The sequence below is a fragment of the Actinia tenebrosa genome, unplaced genomic scaffold (genome assembly GCF_029948245.1).
Source record: "Actinia tenebrosa isolate PJP-AT-01 unplaced genomic scaffold, QUT_ActTen_1.0 PGA_scaffold4__44_contigs__length_22323623, whole genome shotgun sequence".
Lineage (NCBI taxonomy): Eukaryota > Metazoa > Cnidaria > Anthozoa > Actiniaria > Actiniidae > Actinia > Actinia tenebrosa.
This window is the reverse complement of record NW_028292581.1, coordinates 18,152,582-18,174,402: the sequence shown is the minus strand read 5'-3', so window position 1 is coordinate 18,174,402 and position 21,821 is coordinate 18,152,582. Positions and strand designations below refer to the sequence as shown.

The 21,821-nt window shown below is 42.2% G+C and overlaps 1 protein-coding gene across 1 annotated transcript; it reads left to right on the top strand.

The window, feature by feature from the left end:
- The first annotated feature begins 14,220 nt into the window (after positions 1 to 14,220).
- Positions 14,221 to 20,277, top strand: LOC116292530 (uncharacterized). The gene is made up of 3 exons (XM_089037029.1): positions 14,221 to 14,356; positions 16,602 to 17,283; positions 19,070 to 20,277. Exons 1-3 carry the CDS (start codon positions 14,297 to 14,299, stop codon positions 19,438 to 19,440), a joined length of 1,113 nt encoding a protein of 370 aa, XP_088893155.1. The 5' UTR covers positions 14,221 to 14,296; the 3' UTR covers positions 19,441 to 20,277.
- The last annotated feature ends 1,544 nt before the right edge of the window (positions 20,278 to 21,821 follow it).

Here is a 21,821-nt window from a genome sequence, read left to right as displayed (position 1 = left end):
TGCAATAACTCTACCTGCGACCACGCTAGCCATTTATACATTAGGAATGTACTTTTCCTTCTGTAGGTAATTCTTTGCCATGATAGCCCCGCCTACGGCAGCGGTCATCTTAGCAAAATTAGCGAAGCTCTTGCTTGGGTCTTCAGTAAAGTCTTCTTTGAGCACTTTCTTACCTACCCAACCAATACCCGCAACGATGGAAGTAATGATAGCTGCTTCTTCAACAGTTTTCAATAACGCGGTTGACATTATATTACAAAGCGAGAAGGAAAATCTAGGTCGCCACGGCACGTGGTGATAAATTTACTCCATTTCAGGGATTTTGCTTTTTCTAACCTCCACAGGTGCGTGCACGGGCGCGTGATATGTTGGTGGTTCTACCTTTTTCGTTGCCCGCCATTGTAAGTAGAGGCTGCCTGCTGCTATAGCGACTCCTAACGCGCCAATGACGTACCCAGGATTAATGAAGGATTCCTCTTCTCTTTCCTCCACCTTTTCTTCTTTTTTGGCTTTGTTCTTTTTATTCATCTCCGCGAGCTTCTTTCCGGCAGCGACTCTGCCTGGAGATTTAGCCTTGGTAATCTTGGTATCTTCTACGGGTGGTTGTTCTTCGGTGCCACTCATCTTATATTAAGGGACTTGAAGGACTTGACAAGTAACTTGATGACGACTTGACAATGACTTGGCAATGACTTGACAACGACTTGACTAAGTACTTGAGGTGACTTGACAACGACTTGACTAAGTACTTACGAATGACCTGACTAAGTACTTACGAATGACCTGACTAAGTACTTACGAATGACTTAACTAGGTACTTGAGGCGACTTGATCAGGTACCTCAGCAAGTGCTGCCTGGAAGACCTTTTCGACTTCTCTGTCCTTCTTGAAGTCCTTCCAAGACACCAGTACCTCCTTCAAGTCAACGTGCTGAGCTACGTGAAGTGCCGCAGAGGCGACTGCCATTAACTTACCGCACTTCAAAGACAACCACCCGCAGGTTATCTTAAGTTCTTGGGATATGACATAGTCATCTCTTATGTCCTTCCGTAGTTGCTCCACGTCGTCTATGGGCAGCGCAAGTCCAAGCAATTTAGTCGCAAGTCGGATAGCGGAATCTGCGACGGCGTCCGTGGTCTTACTTGCGAGGGCGGCCTCGTACCTCTTATGGAACTTCTTAACCTCCTCTTCTGACAACTTATTAACCTGCTCATGGGTAAGTTCCTTGCCTATCATTTCTTTACACTTCCCAGATGACACAAGGATGTTGAGTTGTTCCTTGCGGTTACTTTCGTCTAACTGTGTGGGGACTTCATCTAAGAGCTGCTCAATGTCCATATATGTTAATGGAATACGGAAACCTCAAAGAGAAGATCATCTTGGAATGTTGGTGCGTTTTTAGGTGCCGCATGTATTCGTGTAACTGTTCCTTGGATATCTCACCGCCGTAGTCGCTTAAGATGGTTTCCAGGTCAGACTTGCTCGGAGTATAAAATACGACAAGTGAACCTATGTTTTCCCTAAAAGGCTTAGAGACACTGGTAAGCTGCTGCGAGAGCAACCAAACGCTAATGTTGTCGTGTCTGCCGCTAAAGGCGAGCTTTACTAATTCGGACGTGCGTCTTTTCACGTCATCCCCGCAGGCGATGTCATCCAATATGAGGAGTGTCTGTGTATCTTTAGGGAATTGTTTGTGCCAGAACTTCAAATGGCTGGATAACTCGTTAGGGTCTAAGATATCTACAAAGAAGTCGTCATCTTTCACTCCTATGCCCGTCCAGGTGCGGTTATTCACGTAGGTGGGGCATAATAGCACGACGTAGTCGAAACGGTATCTAAAGGGTCCTAATAGCTGCTCCACTACGAATTGGGTCTTTCCGCAGCCGGTGGGTCCTACTATCAGGGCATTGCAGGGAATATGGTTCGGATCCATTATATATACGATGGACCCAGTGGACGCAGTTAGAAGGATTGCCACCGACGCAAAAGATAAAAGAGACACCATAGAAATGCAAAGGGAGGAGATCGATCGGCTGCGGGAGCGCGTGCAGGAATTGTACGATGAAATGTGCGGTCTGAAGCGTGCAGAACGGTTTGGCGCGCTGATAACGATGGCAACGTGGGCTAAGGAGTCCGTTAAGGACTTCATGCGATATCCCCTGTAGAATGTTGACAATAAGGTTAAATCTTTGTTAAGGATGCCTGGAAACTATTTCAAAGAGTGTCTCAGAATGTTGACATTGTTAAGGATGCGTGGAAACTATTTCAAAGAGTGCCTTAGAATGTTGACAATAAGGTTAAATCTTTGTTAAGACGTGCCCTTCAAAGGGGTTCTTATTCTTATTTATTATTATTAGATATCCTTAATTATTCTTAATAATAATAAATAAAAATAAGAATGGGATTTGAGACTCTTTGCGCAAACCCTACCTTACTATCTTAAGCCGCCTACTAATCCTTACGGGCTTTCCACATATACTTAACAAAGATTTAACCTTATTGTCAACATTCTAAGGCACTCTTTGAAATAGTTTCCAGGCATCCTTAACAATGTCAACATTCTGAGACACTCTTTGAAATAGTATCCGGGGCAAAAGAGTCCATTAAGGACTTTATGCGGTATCCCATATAAGGGTTATTAAATCCTTATTATATATGGAGTGTGAGCGGTGTAACAAGGAGTTCAGCAGCAAGCAAATGTTAAAATACCACCTGAAAAAGAAGGTATGCGCTAAGAAGGCACGCGAAAGGCGTTGTAAGGAGTGTAATCGACTCTTTAGCAGCGCGCAAATGTTGGATTATCACGTAGAAAACCGCGTTTGCCTAAAGAACGTATGTGAGCGATGCGAGGAGGACAAGAACGATGAATGGCACCGACATCGATGCCGCGGCAATTACGACCTGCTGAGCGTAGCCTGTGAGGAACACGGCGACGTTGCTGCACGATGTTGCCCAAAGGAAACCCAAAGGAAGTTAACGCGCCGGAAGAAGGAAATTGACCAGCGCTTTGCGGAGTTTGACTGCGTCGAAGGCGTAAGGTGGGAAGATAGGGAATATTGGGAGGCAACCTGCGAGCGTTGCGGCTGTCAAAGAAGTGACCAGCATGTTTGGCAGTGCCTCTACGACGGCCAAGGCGGTTTCAAGGAGTACTTAGATCGCTTCGAAGCTTGGCATGCCGGCAATGAGGCAGCAAGGAAAGCCCGTAGAAGTTAGAAAGGACCTAAAATAGCAAAGTAGGGTTTGCGCAAAGAGTCTCAAATCCCATTCTTATTTTTATTTATTATTATTAAGAATATTCGATAATAATGAATTAAGGATATTTAATAATAATAAATAAAAATAAAGACCCCTTTTAAAGGTATATGCTAGCGCAGCTGCCTTTCTGGGAGGCATTCTAATTACCCTTTCAATATATGGACTGTATTACTTGCGAACTACCTGCCGACTGCATTACCCCTCGTAAGCCGCCGCGTAAAAAATACACCTGCCTTCATTGCGACAGGGTATTCTCCGAAGGATCCTTTGTGGGGCATTGGTGCTCCGCGGATCCTAAAGCGCAGCGGGCGCTTAACTACAAAGAGGAGATGGAGTGACTCTTCTTTCAATGTCAAACTTCCATCGGCCATTTACCTTACCATAGCTGCGTAAGTGGGTGAATTCCTCGCCCTGAATTACGTACCGCACGCAATCCGGCGCCCAAAGGGAATATTCCTTGCCCTCTAAGTCTTTGAGGACTAACCGTAAACGGTCGATGTCTTCGAAGACGACGTAATTTTTTATTTCGTATGCTTTACCGTGGACAAGATCACGCCAGTGAGTCAAGCTGAGCTTCATTATACCTATGGAATATCTTTAGGTGCGTTTTCAAAGTGGCGTAGGACTTAAACCGCTTTACACAGCCCTTACAGGGAATACGAATGCCGTCCGCATAATCCATGAGGGCACGACAGATGACGTCGTAATCGTTGCTAACCATAGTTAGGTAACCATTTACGTCAAGCTGCGCAATTTTTTTGGATTGCTTTGCAGACAATACGCCGTTTCCTTTTGGGGTTTTCAACTCGATGCATAACCCGCGGTATTTCTTATGCGCATTTAGGATTAAAAGGTCGGGTTGACCGGCTTGGTAGCCTTTTCGCCAGCATGTTATGCGCTTGCTGTCAGAATCTTGAAGTTCGCCAAGACCCGGCGCTATGATGAATTCAGGGTAAAACCTACGCATGTAATCGACTACCTTTGCATGCAGGTCAGCTTCATTTTCTATCTTAAAAACTAATTTATTCGGGCTGTCGAAGCGTTTGTCCATCGCATATTTACCCGTCTTTCTCAACGCGGGTAGGACTTCTTCGAGGACCCAATCTTGGAATTCTTCTGCCTTTGCCATCTTCGAGGAGAATATCAACTGATACAATCCGGATTCGTTCACATACAGGGAATGTGGGTGTGAATTGGAAGGGAGGCGATTCACCTCCATTCTAAGTTCGCTAAGCCTTACCTTGTATTTATCGCGAACGTGCACCTTAATTGCATCTTTTGGGCGTTCGTAGCCCAATGCGGCCGCTACTTCCTTTGCTTTGAAGTACAATTTATCGCCTTGCACGACTTGCAGTTTCGTACCGTTGCTTTCAAATACGCGAAGCATTGTATATTCAAGAAATATTTTAACATTGACGACTTCATTCCTCAGCCGTCCTAGTAGGCAACGCTTTTCAATTGGTTCATTTCTACGCTTAACTGCGCGTCAGACACGACGAAGACGTAGCAGTTTATTTTATCACCGTCGCCCGCGGAGGCATTCTTGGTGCGTTTGATCTCCAATGTTATGCCATCCTGCGTATTTACTAGACGGAGGCCTTGACCATGTAGGTCTTCGTCGTTAATGGTGCGCATATCAATCCACAGCGCATATTTATCCTTAAAGAATTCCTCGGGGCTAATTTGGTCGCCAAACTTGCGCATGGCCTCTCTGTACACGTCTGCGGGCTTTATCCCCTGGGAGTAGACCTTGTTTGGAACGCCGTTTATGTTGACCCCCACGTTAGTAATGTTGGGGTTGTGAAAGGCCTCGGAGTCGCGCTTACCGGCTTCGTAGGGTTTGGCAAACACCAGCATCAACCCCGTAAGACTTCTTCGGGGGAGGTTAATGCTTTGGTTGATAACCTCATCCGTCTTATCCAAGAAGCTAAACGTCTTATACATCACTACGTGGTCGTATAAGAATGCCTTTCCGGCGCTGTATTCCATGCCAGCGCTACGGGCCAGCTCTTCGCTGTACACGGTCTCATACTGTAATTCTAGATTAGTGATAGAATAAGGATCAACGGCCCCGCTAATTGCGGTGTCCATTCCTCCTATGACGTTCGTAGTGTCTGCCAAGGTTACTTCAAACTGTAACTCAGATAACTGCCTGGGGTAGTACACACCATGACTCGTAATCACTTCGAAATCCAAAGGGATAACGTACTTGCTACCATAGGCGGTCTTTACCCTTGTTGCGTCTGCTACTGCGGTTGCTCCACTGGAGTCCGTAGGCGCGGGGTTAGTCTCGCTGCGAAGCTGACGTAGGATAACGCTTCCGATTCCCTGCTCTATCTTCTGCTCACGGTCGAAGGCCGTCAACCATAAGTCTTTATACGTGGTGTACAGATCGTACCTATTCAAATCCAAGAGGGATTCCCCTGCGAACTTGATTCTCATCTTAGAGACGAGGTTCCTACCCACATTATTGACGGTATAGCGCTTGTCCTTGGTGCTGGGTTGTATTGCTAGGTCGAACCTTAAAGCCAAGGTACCAGGAACCAATACTAGGTTATCTGTTAGACGGGGCACGCCTACGTACAGCGTCTCCCCCGGCTTTGCGCTAGAAGGTGTAAAGGTGACCCGGTGAAAGGTGCGTTCTGCTTTCAGCCCGCCAACCTGCTTAGGTAATACGTTGGGATTTAACTTTGAGCTTATCATATATAATGGAAGTAGAAGGAACGGATTTTGACCCCCTTACCGAAGAAGGCCAAGTCGATATTAACGATGAAGAATTTGATGAATGGACTAAAAACGCGGGGGCAAAGCCTTTGCTTTACGACATGGCCTTGATAAGCAAGTATGGCAATAGGTGGAAAAGCTTCAAGGCAGCCTTGAATCGCATGTGGCAATCAAGGAACCGCGGCAGCCCCGTCCCCGAGTACTTGGAACTTCAAAACACAGACGAAGCAGCCGCGCGGGAAACCGTAGAGTGGGCAATGCAAGAGCTAACGCAGCGCTACGACAACTTTGATGCTGACGACGTAAAGCTTACGGAAAAGGGAAACAAAGTCCTCATAAGCGTCCAAGACTTAAGATTTCCCGACAAAGACCGCTGGACAAAACCGCAACCCCTCTTTGATGAGGAGGGCAACGTTAGGGGCGACGTCTCAAGATTAAGAGGCTTTCAGCGTGCTACTAGGAGCATGTTAGAAAGGTTGCAAACCCTGAATGAAAAGGTTGCGCTAGAAAGGCGCGCTATCGAACTGCAAAAGGCGCTGGAAGAAAAAGAGGCGGCGTACGAGAAGCAAAGACGACTACTCGCTAATGCTGAGAAAGAGTTTAGTCAACGAGACGTAAGAATGGAAGAAATGACGAAACACTTAGATCAGGCCTTGCGTGATCGGGATAAAGCAGAAAGGGAGTTGGAGGAGGCTAAGAAATCACATGCTCCAACGGCGGCGTTAGAAAAAACGCTAAAGGAAAGGGAGTCAAGCTATAAAAAACAATTGTTGCGGCTGGGTCAAAGTAAAGACGAAAGCATACTGCAAATTAAACGAGAAGCCGAAAAGGCTTTAGATGAAAGGGATACAGCTCGACAGGCTTTTCGCCTTGCTCTGCAGGACCTAAACATGAGTCAGGAGGAAGTTAGGAAATTACAAACCACCATAGAGGGTTCTTTGGTGGAGCGGCGGCAGTTAGTTGCTGAAATCAACATTAAAGAAGAGCAAATCCAGCAAAAAACTCAGGCCATCGAAGACCTGGAAAAAAACATATCCGAAAAGCAGGAAATAATTGCGGACCTAACTCGTACCGAAGAAGAAAGGGAGGCTGCCCAAAGGGAATCAGAAGCCCTTCAGGAGAGAGTTGCGGAATTACAGGCGCAAAAGGACAACCTGGAAAAGGAGCTGGGGCTTACCACCAAGGAAAAGGTAAAAAGAGCTCTGGTGAAGTATGGCGTTCCACTGGCATTTGCGGTTGCTATTTCGAGCGTAGTAGGAGTCATCCTATCCACGCTTAAGGCTACAGGCGCGGGCGTAAAGAAATTAGGCAGTGGGCTGACGGACTTGGGAAAAAAGATGGCAGCCGGTCTTCCTGGGCTGCTGGGTTCGGTTGTTTCCTTGGCACTTAGGGCTGGCGGCGAACTGTTGAAGTTCGTGGGGAATAACGTCTGGATCTTGGTTGTCGCTATTGGGGTGGTACTCCTGAAGAAGATGAAGGGTTAATCTTATCCTTGTGTATTACTGGTGGCTTATCGTCGTCGGGCGCCCGAGGCGTCCTCGACTGGGGATAAGTAAAGATAGTATTCGCACCGCCTTGATAATGCGGAACTAGCGGCAGCACGCTCATGGTGCTAATGGGCTTATGATTCCAAGTGTCATCCGTCGAAGGGGCATCAGTCGGGGCGGCATTTATCCGAACGCGACCCAGCTTCCCGGCATCGGCGCCCGACGTAATCTTATCACTGGGGCGAATCTGTAACTTCGCATATTGACAATTAGCTATCATGTGAAAAGTTACGGGCGTCAAATCTTCTGGGGTACTTCCGTTGGCCTCAAATGAGAAATGAACTGGGTTCCTATTGTTGTCTTTTTTTCTGTAAGGCTGTAATGGTCGGTTACTCTCATCAACGATCCTAAACCCAACATTACACGACCACCCCGTCGAAGTACTAATAGTACACATGATTAATCCCAGGCCTCCAACCTTTACCCACAGCCCGGTATCAAACCATTTATCATTCACGTAGTCCTTCTCCTCCAAGTAATGAAGGAACCAATCTTCCTTCGCATGTGGATTCATATATTTCAGGGAATAAATTCCCTTCTATAGACTCATTACCGTAAGAGTGCTGATGCTCTTGTGATTATAAACGTAATCTCTTTGATCCTCTATGCTATTTACCGTGACCTTTCCCGTATCGTCTACGCGTATTTGCAGCTTTACCTTCCCGTGGCAATCGGCAACCATGTGTAAAGTCCAAACGGAATGATTTTCAAGGCTGCTGGGGTTGGGCTCTACGGAAAAATGCGCAGGCACCCTGTTGTTTGTCTTACTTCTCATAGGCTGCAGTACGCCATTGTCATCGCAGAACCTAAAGCCCACGTTGGCATGGCTGCTCGTGCCAATGCAAATACTACAAAGGATCAATTTCTTTCCTGAGTAATTCAAATTCACGGACATGCCCGTGACATCAACCCAAGATGCCTGGTTGTATTTTTTCTCGCCTGTGTAAGTCGTATAGACACAATCTACTCCACCTACGTAGGGGTTGTTCATCGCCATATATAATAGCTCAGACCAACGCCTGCGGCGGCTAAGCCGGCTTTTAGTAAGTTATGGTCATATTCCTCAGGTATCGCAGGCAAAACCTTCTTCTTTACGTTCTTTGGTGCGGGCTTTTCTACGTGCTCCTTCTTAGGCTTCTCCACGAAATGGGGGATGCTTCTAAGAGTGTCAGAGTTCACGTCGTTCGCCCCAAACATCATATCCTTAGTAGCTCGCTGCAGCTTATTGTTGTAACCCACGACGGAATTGGCGTTGATAACCAAATTACTTGGCATCAACCAACAACCAGGCGACAAAGCGTAATCCAGTCGCACTTTAGACTGCTGCACTGCAAGTTGATATCTCTGCACCGATTTAGATATGTCATTTTCTATTATTGCAGACTCAAATAAAGTTAGGAATTCTTGTTGCGTTTCCTGTGAAGCGCCTTGGGATCCAACAATGGGGTTGCGGGTATTTACCTGCGCTCCCAGGATGCAGTACACGAATGCTTCAATGCTACGGTTAATCCTGGCTAGGTTCCTTAAACCTTTTCCTTTCATTAACACAAATGGATCCCAAGTGCCGGGGTAGTTCGTTTGAATCCTGGTAATTAATGAATTATTACCCTTATTACCACCCATATCACTGAGCTCTAACTCATTACTTGGGTATTCCTGATGTCCGTAGTCAGCCGGCTTCTCACCATTGGCGCCCCAAACGTAAACTATACCCAGCCCATGCGTCTTACCCTCCTTATAACGAAAGTCTTTTTGCTGTGGTTTGAACTCATTAATTAACCTTTCCAGGGCTGCGGCGTCATATCGGTTATTCATTGGATTAAATGCTCCATCTCCTGGTAGGGGTGCGTTAAGCTCCTTCAACAACCTCCTTACCGTAAAGGCAGCGTGAAACTGCATAATTGGAATGTGAAACATGTCCGCGGCAACACCACAACCTTTAGTGGCAGCCCAAATAGCAAAGTCTAACTGCTGCGGCCAATACCGCATATTGGGCCCTGCTAACCATTCCCTGGCCTCTTTACCCGACGTATGCTTCAACATCGTCTCTTTAAAGATATCCCTTACTACTACGTCAAATGATTGCTGACCCACTGGAATCTTCAAATGCGTTACCAGCTTTTCGAAGTTGTTTACACCACCTTCAGCATCGTAAAATGGGTAATCTTCCGTGGTTAACAATAAGTTTCTAGGAAAATTAGGTGCTTTATGCTCGGGTTTTGGTGGCCTTTCTTTATGAACGGGGCGTACAATCGTCAATCGCTGCACCTGATCACCTACTTGCTCCAGCTTTGAATGTTCCAAGTCTGCATTGCTGTACATCCTGGAGCCGTTATAGTAAATCCCATCGGGTCTTCTTTCGAACTTACTAGGGTCTGCATGCGGAAACATCTTCCTAAAGGCCCTCCAGTTCCAGTAATCCCGGTTGTCATGATGTGGCTGCTCCTCAATATCATTCCCAAAAGCGTCGTACATTAGTATATATAATGGATGTTATACCATCAGCACCTCAGTTGTACCCAGATGTTCCCACCATAGGTCCTACAGAATTAAGCGCCGAGAACTTTCGTCTGAATAAAGCGAACTTAATACTGGCTTACTTGGAAGGGCAAGCGAAACACTACGAAGAGGTCAGGAAAAAGTACGCCAGAGCCCGAAGCATACTACATAAAATCGCGATAACTTCCGGCTCCATGTCCGTGGCGTTAACAGGCACTGGCGTTGCTACCTCATTCACCGGACCTGGAATAGTCGTTGGCGTTCCTTTGGCCAGCGTTGGAGCCGTCTGCGGCATCGTTTCCGCTGTTACGACAGGTATTATGAAGCAATTGTCCGGTAAGATATCCAAGCACGACACACACATAGCCCTAGCAAGAGCAAAGGCTAACACCATCGCCGACTTGGTGTCTCAGGCTCTGCGGGACCGCCGCATAGACGACACGGAGTTTTCTTTGATCCTCGCGGAGGAAAAGAAATACGGCGAATTAAAGTCGGGCAATAAAAAAACCATCGTAAAAGATCTTTCCGAGGAATCTCGCAAAAAGATCTACCAGGAGGCAAAAGAGGAGCTCCAAAGAAAACTCGCTCAGTAGACATCTGCTTTGAAAAGAACGTAGGGGGATTTCGACTGCACATTTCATCTTCTCGGAATCCATTCTAATAGGGGGTGGTTGGGGTCTATTTTGTAAAATATTTCGTAAATTACGTCGGGGTAATAAGGAATATCCTTATCCAGCCGACAGAATAACCACTCGGCCCTTTGCATATCTGGGACATGAGGAATACGCCTACCGGTAATTTCAGACAAAAGATAGGGAATAGCTTTGTAATATTTCCCTAGCTTTAATTTTTTCAATGTCTTTCGTAGACTTTGTGGGGTTGGCTCTTCTAAGTGGTCTATGATTTTCTGCCTTACTTCATCGTCTAAATATATCGGATGTAAACCTTGGATATGACTCATCCAGTCCCTAAAGTATTTTATTCTTTTGTATGGGGTCTTCTTACGACCTCCATTGGCGTAATATTGCTCTTTGGTAGCATTTGGTACGGCATTACGAATATTCTTACCACACTCGTAACACTGTGCTGACGTGTCATCTTCTATTTGCATTTTTTACCACAACACCAAAAGGGTTCTGGCTTAGGTACGATAACTTTAGGTCTTAGACAAATTATGCAAAAGTCGTTAACGAACTTCTTACATTCGTGCATCGTATATTTATAAGATATTTTAACCTCCGTTTGCGATAAATCTGCTGTACCCGTCTTCGTAAATCCGCGAGTTAAACCCGTATATCTTTGGCATCGATCGCGAGTCCCCCTACCTGCTGCTTCAATAATACTTAAACCTTAGCAAATTATCTCTTTAACAAGCCTGGGTTATTTAAGATCGTTTTCTGTTTAACTTTTATTGAAAATAAACGTTTTATTTCGTGCAATTCGAGTAATAAATTTTGAAATTCCTCGAATGTAGATGCGCATCTACATTCGAGGAATTTCAAAATTCAGGCTTGTTAAAGAAATAATTTGCTAAGGTTTAAGTATTATTGACAAAGAATCATAAGTTCTTTTGGACAAGTTTTGAAAATATGGCAGACTCATAGTTCTAAAAAACCAAATTCTTTCAATAATGAAGTTTTTTACCGTTTCTTTAGATTTAATCCTATAAAACTTGAATAAAAACAAACAAGAAATACATATGAAATTGAAAATTTACCATTTATTAATATCTAGGTGTGTAATTATAGTTTTGAAAATCTTTTTTTGGTCGCTAAACACTTTCATCATGAAATTCTTTTACTTTGGAGTTTTCAATCTAAAAATTCATCTTATTACGTACCAAATATTTCAGAAATTCCTTTCTGCTGTTAAGTAAAAAGTCGATAATAACTTCACTTCAAACCCAATAGTCTTCCGGGAACTATAAAGCTTATAAATATCGAGTTTTTCTCTGTGTTTTTTGCTTGCATGGCAGGAAGCAGCATGTTTAGCTTGACGTGCAAACGCGCCAAAAACAGAGTTTGTCACGCCGTTTTGTATGCTGCGTAACGCTTGTCACGCATTAGGCATAAGATTTATCCCCTAATAATGTTCTTTAAAATTTCGTATCTCTTAAAAACGCCTGGATACCCCTATTTTTTCTTCGTTTAAATGATGGAGTAAATGCTAAATTAGCCTCGTGAAATGAAATTTATAAAAAATAATTGGTTTTGAAAAGAATATGGACACAATCTTTATGTACCTACTGATCGAGAATAGGGAGCACGAAGCTAAAAAATTATATATATTATAGCCAACTATTAAAGTAATGTTAGAATTGGGTATATTTTAGTAAAGAAACAAAGTGTCAGTCATTTAGGACGATTTAAATTAGAAATTTCTCAAAATCTTTTGAACAAAAATGTTTTTCCTGGTTTTAGTAAAACCATGACGTCATCACTTTTTAACGATTTTTAACCCTTATTATTTCTTTTAAATGCATGGTGAACCCTACTTTTCTAACCAGAATTTGACAACCCTTTGATAGGTTAAAATAGTTCACATAGTCATTTAAAAAAATAATTGATTCTCAATTAGTAGGCACCGTCCTTAACAAGTGATTTAAATTTCCCGATACACAGTTCATTCCTGATTTCAACAGGAAGAGCGTTCCACAGTTTAGGGGCCACCCAACTTGCAGCAAAAGATTTAGTTGCGTGACAAGTTGGATAGATAGGGTGTAAATCGAGCAACAATGTTTTCGAACTTGCACCGCAACAATGTTGCGCGACAAGTTGGACGTTGTTGTGTCTCGTATTTCAGCACCTTAAAACACTTTAATCGCATTTGCGAGGGTCTCCATTTCAAAAATTAACTGCCCATGCCCCCTCGGTGCTCTATCCCTCCGTGGCCGTTAGCTTCCCCCAATCAGAATAGTACGGTTGCATGATGGCGTCATTTGACTCCCACTACCAAGATGCTTTACGAATTTTCTTTCTTATTTAAAGTAGTATTACACACACACGCACACGCACACACACGCACACACACACACACACACACACACACACACACACACACACACACACACACACACACACACACACACACACACACAAATGAGCATTTTGAATCAAACAGTTGATTTTCTCAATTTGCCGAAATGGCTTCATGGTACACATTCCAGACACGATATTTTTCTTGTTTTTTGGCCAAAAGCCACGAAATCAAGAAGGAAATCTAACGATGTATGGTTCTAGGAGTTAAACCAAATAAAACTAAAAAATGTAAGAGATAAAGAAAAAGAAAAATTAATTTCTCTAACTTGTAGATTTTTTTTGATATGTTTTACTTAGTACCAAAATTCAATCTACAATAGTGAGAAAAACTCACCTTTTGTTGGTTTGAGTCCTAAACAAACTATATAGTAAAACAAACTAGGCATTTCTTTTGTCAATACAAGGGCGCTAGGGCAAAAATTGGTGGTATTTTAGCCGTTAGACTCCGTTTTATTGGTATTTTTTTTAGCCGTTAGAAACTGTTTAAACTGTTACTTATCTGTTCTGTTATGTGCTGGCTTGACTTTTTCAGTTTTCCCGTCTATATACGCCAAAAATACTGCTGTGACCAACGGTCCAATCGTACGTAAAGAAGTACTGTATCCTATATCTGCCTCGTGACCGCTTACGTAAGCGTACGCGTCGGTTAATAAATTAATAGGTTAATCCAAATCCCCTGAATAACCATTCTTGTTTTTTTTTTTTTTTTTTTTTTTTTTTTTTTTGTCAGTGTGGTCTTCTCTATAACATGCAATAAAGTGTTTGTTGTCATGCTTTTTCAACAAAATGTTCATTTGATTTGTATAATCCCACCTTAAATTTGTATTCCTTCATGAGAATAGCAAGACAATTGGTGCCCATCAACTGAACAAAACAAAGTTTGCAAGGGAGTCTGGTAGTAAAGGTTAATGACGTCGTATTGCAAACGTCCCATTACGCTCCCCGGTCCCTGATAAGTAATGCATAGGTTTGAACAACTATTCAATTTTTGCAAGAAAAAAAGACTTCTAAGAAACCTTACCTAAGTACCTGAACTCAAATTTCCATAACGATAACTGTTTTTCCCCCAGCAGCGTAACAAGTCCGTATTTGGATTTACATTTTAAACTTATTTATGTTACTATTTTTAACCTGAGAATTCATGAGCGGGAGTTTTGCTGAATCAGCAATTCAATTGTGTTAAAACGTAATGAAGCTGTAGAATTTTCAAAGTTCGAAAATTTTGATAGAAGAATGAAGCAACAAGTTGTTCAGATAGTGTACATTTTCTGCGTCCTTCTTTCGGCAAAAAAGGTAGGAGAAAAAAATATAACCATTATACACCACATTAATAGATATAGCCGGTTTATTACTTGAAGCTGTGATCATTCTAACGAGACCGAATAATACATGAATCACAAATGATCGCTCATTTAGACGACGACTTTTTAGTTCGTCTGTCTCGTAAATCTTACCAGAGAAATGAGAAAAATAGACTTAATTTCAATTGGTTCAAAGCTAGAAAAGTATGCATTTTAAATACGATTTATTTTATCCATCTTGAATACGATCGAAGCTGTTATTTAAACAAACAATTTAAGTCGAACGGTTTTGGATATTGTGCATCTGATGAAGGACCAAAGCTGTCCAAAGATTTGTGGATATTACGTGTTTGAAGAACACAGAACTTTTTGTATTTAGGATGTGAATTTGTGATGTGAATGTGAATGTAAATACAAATTGATTGATCATAGCAGCGTATAATATATAACCTACAGCGCAATTTGAAAAAAACGGGAGATAAGTTTCGCCAGTCGTGCCTTAAAGCCACAAAATAAAAGGCCAACTTACTTTAATTACTTGTATAAAATGAGGCATCCAGTTTAAAACGTTTCTGCATTTAGGATTTTTTTAAAATTATTATCGTTAAAATTTTGTTTACTTAAGATTTGGATCATCGAACTTTGTCAAGGGACTCTCCACAGTTGTGACGTACTTATCTTTTCCTTCTTTATTATTATCATTATTAAACTTTATTACGAATAATATTCTCAAATATGTCTCACAACAATTGCGAGCATAAAGGCCTAGGCAATGCTGATTTAACTTAATTACAGTGAAACGGAATGTTCGATATCCTTTTTCCCTGTGACGTTGCAACATTGCGTTACGATATTGGAATGTTGATTCCTCTGAGCGAGTTGCAACACATCTATTATGTATCGCAGAATAATTACATAAGTTCCTGGAACTAAACTAGTCAAGCTCTTGTCTTAGGGCCTCAGACTTAGTTACTCCACACTTACAACTCGTTCAATGCTTCTCTAACTCTCGCTCGTTCTCTTAATCAGTTCACTCGTTATTCTCTTGTCTACTCATTATTCTTATTAATTATTATTATTATTATTAATTCTTATTATTATTAAATTATGACTATTAAATCATAGATCGAGAGCGATTCACCGAATTTGCTGACATACAGTTGGTATGTCCTTGGTAGTATGTCCTCATGGCAAAAGCTTTCGGCATTAGGCAAAATCCTTAGACAGACTCTCTTGGATTTGTCATATCGACGAAATTTCTAAAAAGATCGCTTCAGGAATCAGTGCATTAAGAAGAGTGAGACCGTTTATCTCCACGAAAACTGCAGTCACGATATATTAATCCTTCCGCACATGGACTATCGTTGCCAGGTGTGGGATGGACTGAGTAGCTATTTATCGGACAAACTACAAAAGCTGCAAAATCGTGCCGCCAGAGTGATCACCAGAAGTAACAATGAAACTAGGACTGCTACCGTCCTTGACTTTTTACAATGGGATAATCTTCATACCCGCCGCAAAAAGCTTAAGAGCAATAACGATGTATAAATCCATAAACAAATTCACCCCGGCGAGTTTGAATGAATTGTTCCTCCCACATATAACTAAATATGAGACATAATCATGAAGGCAAACTATAGTTCTAAAACGATCTTTCAGCTATAGTCGTGCCGTTTTATGAAATAGGTTACCCCATAAAGTAAGAAGCGCTGGTTCATTAGCTGAATTTAAGAGCAAACTGAGCCACGTTTCATTATAATTCTTCGGAGTTTGAGTTTCGCTGATGATTTTCCGTGTATGAATGAAGTCTTTATTATTATTTATTGGTGCGGTATGGCGGTAAAAAATACACTCGTTTTACTCTTCGTTTCGTTTATTTAATTGCGTTAGACAGTTCCTAAATAATAAAGGAAAGATTACAATTTAACGATAAGACAGAAAACGATTAAAGCAAACGGAAAGCAAAAGAAATAGAAAAAATACTTACAAAACCGACGATGTATAACTTAAGACGGTTGACGTTGAACTGAAAAATTACTAACTGAGCTTGAGTGAACTTAACTTATAGTCTAAATTACGCACATATTTAAAGTCTGAAAACAAAGGCGAAAAAATGCACAAGGGAAAACGCGTAAAATTCCAATCTAGCACTAACATTATTATTATTTCATCTACCACGGCTCAATCAGAAAGCGAGAACATTTACATTTGTGGTAAAATGCATGTTTTTCTTGCAGCTTGTGGATTGCAAACAACATACCTGTTCCGAGAACCAATACGTCAGCATCGATGCTCAGGGGAGGAAATCGTGCTTGACGTGTAACGATTGTCCTTCTGGGAGGGGTCTCTATCCTCCTTGTGGTAGCGAAGTGCACCTCCCTGTGGATAACATAGACTGTTTTCCCTGCACTGAAGACACTTATTCAGACGAGTATGGCCCAAGCTCTTGTAAGTCGTGTGGAATTTGCTCGTCCCATGAAATAGTAAATAAAAATTGCACGGCATCCCAAAATACCAATTGTTCCAAAGCATGTGTCCGGCGCTATTACTATGATGATACAACCACACATGGCTGTCAGCCATGCTCCGAATGCTGTGGCAATGGTGAAGACATTAGAATTGAGGAATGCAAGAAACATGACATGCCACTGTCGAAACAGTGTTCTATTCATCAAAGTCAACATTGCAAGAAACGTGAAGGTACTACTACCTCATCTCCCGGTGGATTGCAACCTAACAACCATGATTCTCGACAGAAAACCGCTTTGATTTTAGGTCTTGGAATTACCGGCCCACTGATTATCGTACTAATTGTAATAATATTAATAAAAATAGCACGTGCAAGAGGAAGACTTCGCGGCGTACAGCGTAGAAGAAGGAGTGATTTAGAGGAAATACCCATGGTCGCCATTTCGTCAGGTAAGCCGTTGCAATTAATAACCGAGCAGCAGTGTTTTATGGTGTTAAAAACGACAAGGCGCTGCGCCGTGTGGTTTTAGACCCGATAAAACACGTGCTGCGAATTTATTGAACGGCTCCAAAACCAAATTTCAATAGGAGTTTATACGTCACTGTCATTCACAATCAGTCCAAATAAGGCTGAAGACAAAATGCAATACTCAAGACAGGGGCCCTTGTCGACGATATTTCGTGTGGGTCTTCGATGATCGTACGTGATACTGACCTTGATGAGGCTTTAAGTATTCATCTAAACTTGGATGCATTATTTACTTAAAGCCGGAACACTAAGAAAGAAGAAAACTATTGGGTATAAAGGTCCAATCACGTGACGTGTATGTTCGCTCCAATTCAGACCCCGTTTACACGAAGCCGGATATTTTTGTAAACCGTCCTTTTTTCGCTAGGGTAGCACTTAATAGCCAGTTGCTAACAAGCCTGTGGCCCTCATTCCGTGATCGAATTGGAATTTAGGAGTTGATTTTTGCGGGGGAAAAAAACAGGAGAACCCGGAAAACCCTCGAAGCACAGGAGAGAACCAACAAACAACTCTACTCATATACAACACCGAACCCGGCGGGACTCGCACTGGGGTCGCATTGATGAGAGGCGAGCGCTCACACCGCTACGCCACCCGTGCTTCCCAAACGCATATTTTTTTATCCGTTTAGGCCTATCGTTTACATGGAGAACGCTAGCTATGCGTTTCCGTGTAAACACTGGAAGCCGTATATTTTCGGTAACGCTGACGTCACTAAACAAGGGAGATCGCAGGCTCAGGAACTATGCGCATGCTCATTTAGCTCCTATGAGCGTTTTCGAGTCGATGGAGCGTTTTCGTGTAAACGGTCGAAAACCATGCGCGAAAATGATGAGCGTTTACACGAAGCCGAATGTAAACGCACATTGTTTACCCGGATAAAAAAATATCCGACTTCGTGTAAACGGGGCCTGAATATATATTATTCATGAGCTTTTGAAAGGAGTTGGCATTAAGAAGCCACGGAATTGGCCATTTGCATGATGGCGTCATTTGACTATCATTCCCAAAATGCTTCATGAATTTTCTTTCTTACTCAAATTTGTATTTCCTTATTAGGAATTTCATGAAGCATTTTGGGAATGGTAATCAAATGACGCCATCATGCATATGTACGGTGGCCCACAAGTCTCTGCGGCAAAACAAAAACTCGACTTGAAACACGCGACTTGATCACCCTCCTCTGATTCTGCCGTAGCTTTCTTTATTCTGCCGTGAGTTTAGTTTATTTTGCCGTGGCTTTCTTTATTCTGCCGTGAGTTTAGTTTATTTTGCCGTGAATTTATTGCCTTTTGCCGTGAGTTTAGTTTGTTTTGCCGTAAGTTTAGTTTGTTTTGCCGTGAGACTTGTGGGCCACCGTAACATATGGGCTATTGATTTATGTTTTACAGCCATCACTCACTGTAAGGGGCTCTTCCGTGAGGTTCGCTTCACAAACACTACCGCATCACATTCACTATTTTACAACACACAGCACTCAACTCACATGTTGATCTTACGGTGGAAAACCCTCGTGGCAAAGGAGAGAACAACGCATCAAACAAACCCAAGTCACGTGTGTGAGTGGCTTAGCTGGGAATCGAACCCACAATTCAACTACAAGCGTGTACAACCTATAGCTGAACAAAAGCCTGGTTGGTTTCCATGACAACTGTCAATATTGATTCCAGCCCAAGCAACTCTAATATCTCATTATTATATGTTTAGCTGCACCAGTTGAATGCCTAGACATAACGAATCCAATAAAATGCATCTTGAAAACAACCATTGGAGAGGCGCCCAATGCACGAAACCTAAAGAGAAGGTTAAAAATTCTGCTTGATCCACCAAGGTCCTTAGGGGGAGACATCAGGTCTCTTGCTGATGCCTTCGGGTACACCGGTAATGAAATACATTTCTTGACGACAAGACCATATCGGTCACCAACTGAAGAACTGTTGAGTGCTGAAGGACACCACAGTATTGAATATCTTCTGGAAAAACTGGTTTACATTGACAGGGATGACGATGCTGCTGAAGAGCTTAGAGAGTACATTAGGTCGCAGAACTGCGAGTGCGAAGATTGTAAAAACAGTTGATTTTCATTGTCGGTCTTCACAAGTAACACACTAATCGGGGAGACTTGATCACATTGTAATTCATTGCCAGATTAGAGACACATGTAGATGGTGTCAAGCCTGGTTCTGGCACTAGCGACGCAATTCAAGCAGACGCAGCTTCATGTTCAGAGAGAAGGTTGGGGGGTGGTTGGTGGGGGTGTGGCAATGGTGCCCAGGTCCCCCTGGCTACGCCCTTGATGTTCTCACTATGAAAAAAAGCGACGAAAGCGCATTTATTACATAAATACATTGCAGCCAAAGAAGATAAATAGACTGCAAGCATGATGACGTTTTATTTACAACTTCCATTAGTTTTACAGTCATTTTGGTGATTTGACTTTTTACAAGGTTTTCTATAAATATTCTGGCAACGAGTTATCCTTCTAGAGAACGGAAACTTACTTTGTTGCACTTGAACCAACGTTCTATTACAGAACTATGAGATTTTACTGGTCGTTATTAAATGTCTCAATGCTGAAGCACCTGACTGTTTAAGAGAGAAGTACAGACAATACTCTAGATCGTTAAGATCTGTTTCAAATAAGCTATTAAAAGTACCTAGATCACAAACTAAAGCTTACGGTGATAGAGCATTTTCTAATCTAGCTCCAAGACTGCCACACGACTTACTTAACATTATCACTGTTTCAAGTTTTAAGGGAGCATTCATTTTTTAGGAGTGGGGTGGGCCGAAGGAATCACAGGAAGCAAGCATTAAAAAAAATGTTAAACCCCCCCCCCTCCCCCCATGGTAAACACTATAACTTTTGATAAAATTATTTTTTAATATTTGCCCTGTTTCCTGGGCAAATCCGAAATGACCCCCCCCCCCCCCCCCCGTGATTCCTCCGACCCACCCACCTCCTAAAAAATGAAAGCTCCCTAAGATAAAATTGAAAACATATCTTTTCACAAATTATCTTAGCAATGGCAAATTATTTTAAGGTAGACTTGTTATGTTGTTAGTGTAAATAGTGTGAATTTGAATAGAATTTATATTGATATTTTATAGATATAATAGAATCATATAATTGTATTAGGATCCACTTTAATTGTTATTTAGCTTAATATATTGTAGTTTTATGTAACAGTACAGTGTAAACATAATTATTCATACAAATTATTTTTTTTTGTAAAGCGCCTTGAGCATAGCTTAAGTGCGCAATAGAAATAAAGTTTATCATCATTGTTGTCTTGCAATTCAGGGGCGGCTCCAGGATTTTGTTCAGGGAGGGGTGCTGCGCACAAAATTAACTCGGGGGGGGGGTGCAACCCTTAGAATCAAAAGGAAAAACCATTGTTGGTTATCTTCCAATTAGGGGCACCAAGTCGAACCAGGGGGGGGGGGGGGGGTGCGTACTCCTGCACCCACCCCCCCCCCATCAGCTCGATCCGCCCCTGCAATTTTTCCTAAATCTGCTGATCAGTTTCTTCCATCGTTGAACTCATTTTGATATCTTGTTTTGGGACTCGGTGGATATTAGATATCTTAGCAATATATAGTGTCAGAAGTTCATAACTAGAAGTGTCCATCAGATATTGGGGTGGCGTCCGCTGTGTTTTACGTCTGAGCTATTTTTAGTACAATTGACGTCAGCACCGGAAGTAACCATGCAGAGACGCTCGACCAATCAGATTCATCGAAATAACTTGCGCTGCGCTGATTTGTTGTTTGGATGGCTGTGAACTTAAGCTGGCAAAAACAAAAATGGCGGTTTCAAAATGTCCCGAAATTACTTTTGTTGATGAACGCTATATTGAAGCAAGTGTAAACGACGTCCGTGTAAACAAAAAGTCTGGGTTGGTGAACGATGAAAGTGAAGCAGAGTCTTCGGATGAATTAAGCGACAGTGGATCTTCAAGTAATATCGATAGTGACGATAGTGATACGGAAAGTAGTGAATGCTCAAGTAATGTTGAATCACCGTGGAAAACCAATCGTAAAGTTGCGAAAAACAAAGTTTCTCGATAAAATACAGCAAAACAAAGAACAGTGGAAGATAATGAGTTAATCTTATTAATAGAAAATGGAAGAATAAACTTGGAAGAAATTAAGAAAGAGCTCCTAAATGCATTGGCAGCAAGTGATAAGAAAAGTATCTACATTGATATCGTAAACGAGGAAAGGTTTTCTGAATTGGTCAGAGCAATGGAGCACTTCTTTAAAAAGAAACATGCCTTGAAATCTATAGGAAAAAAGAGATAAAGAAGGCAGATAAAGGTAAAGGCCATTTGTGTGTAGACTGCATGAAATATATCGAAACGTTTAGGCCAGGGGCTGACACGAGAGAGAGTTACTTTGTGGCATTTTTAGCGAAAGCAAAAGCATTGCACGAGAAATACATGGTTTTGTTACAGTT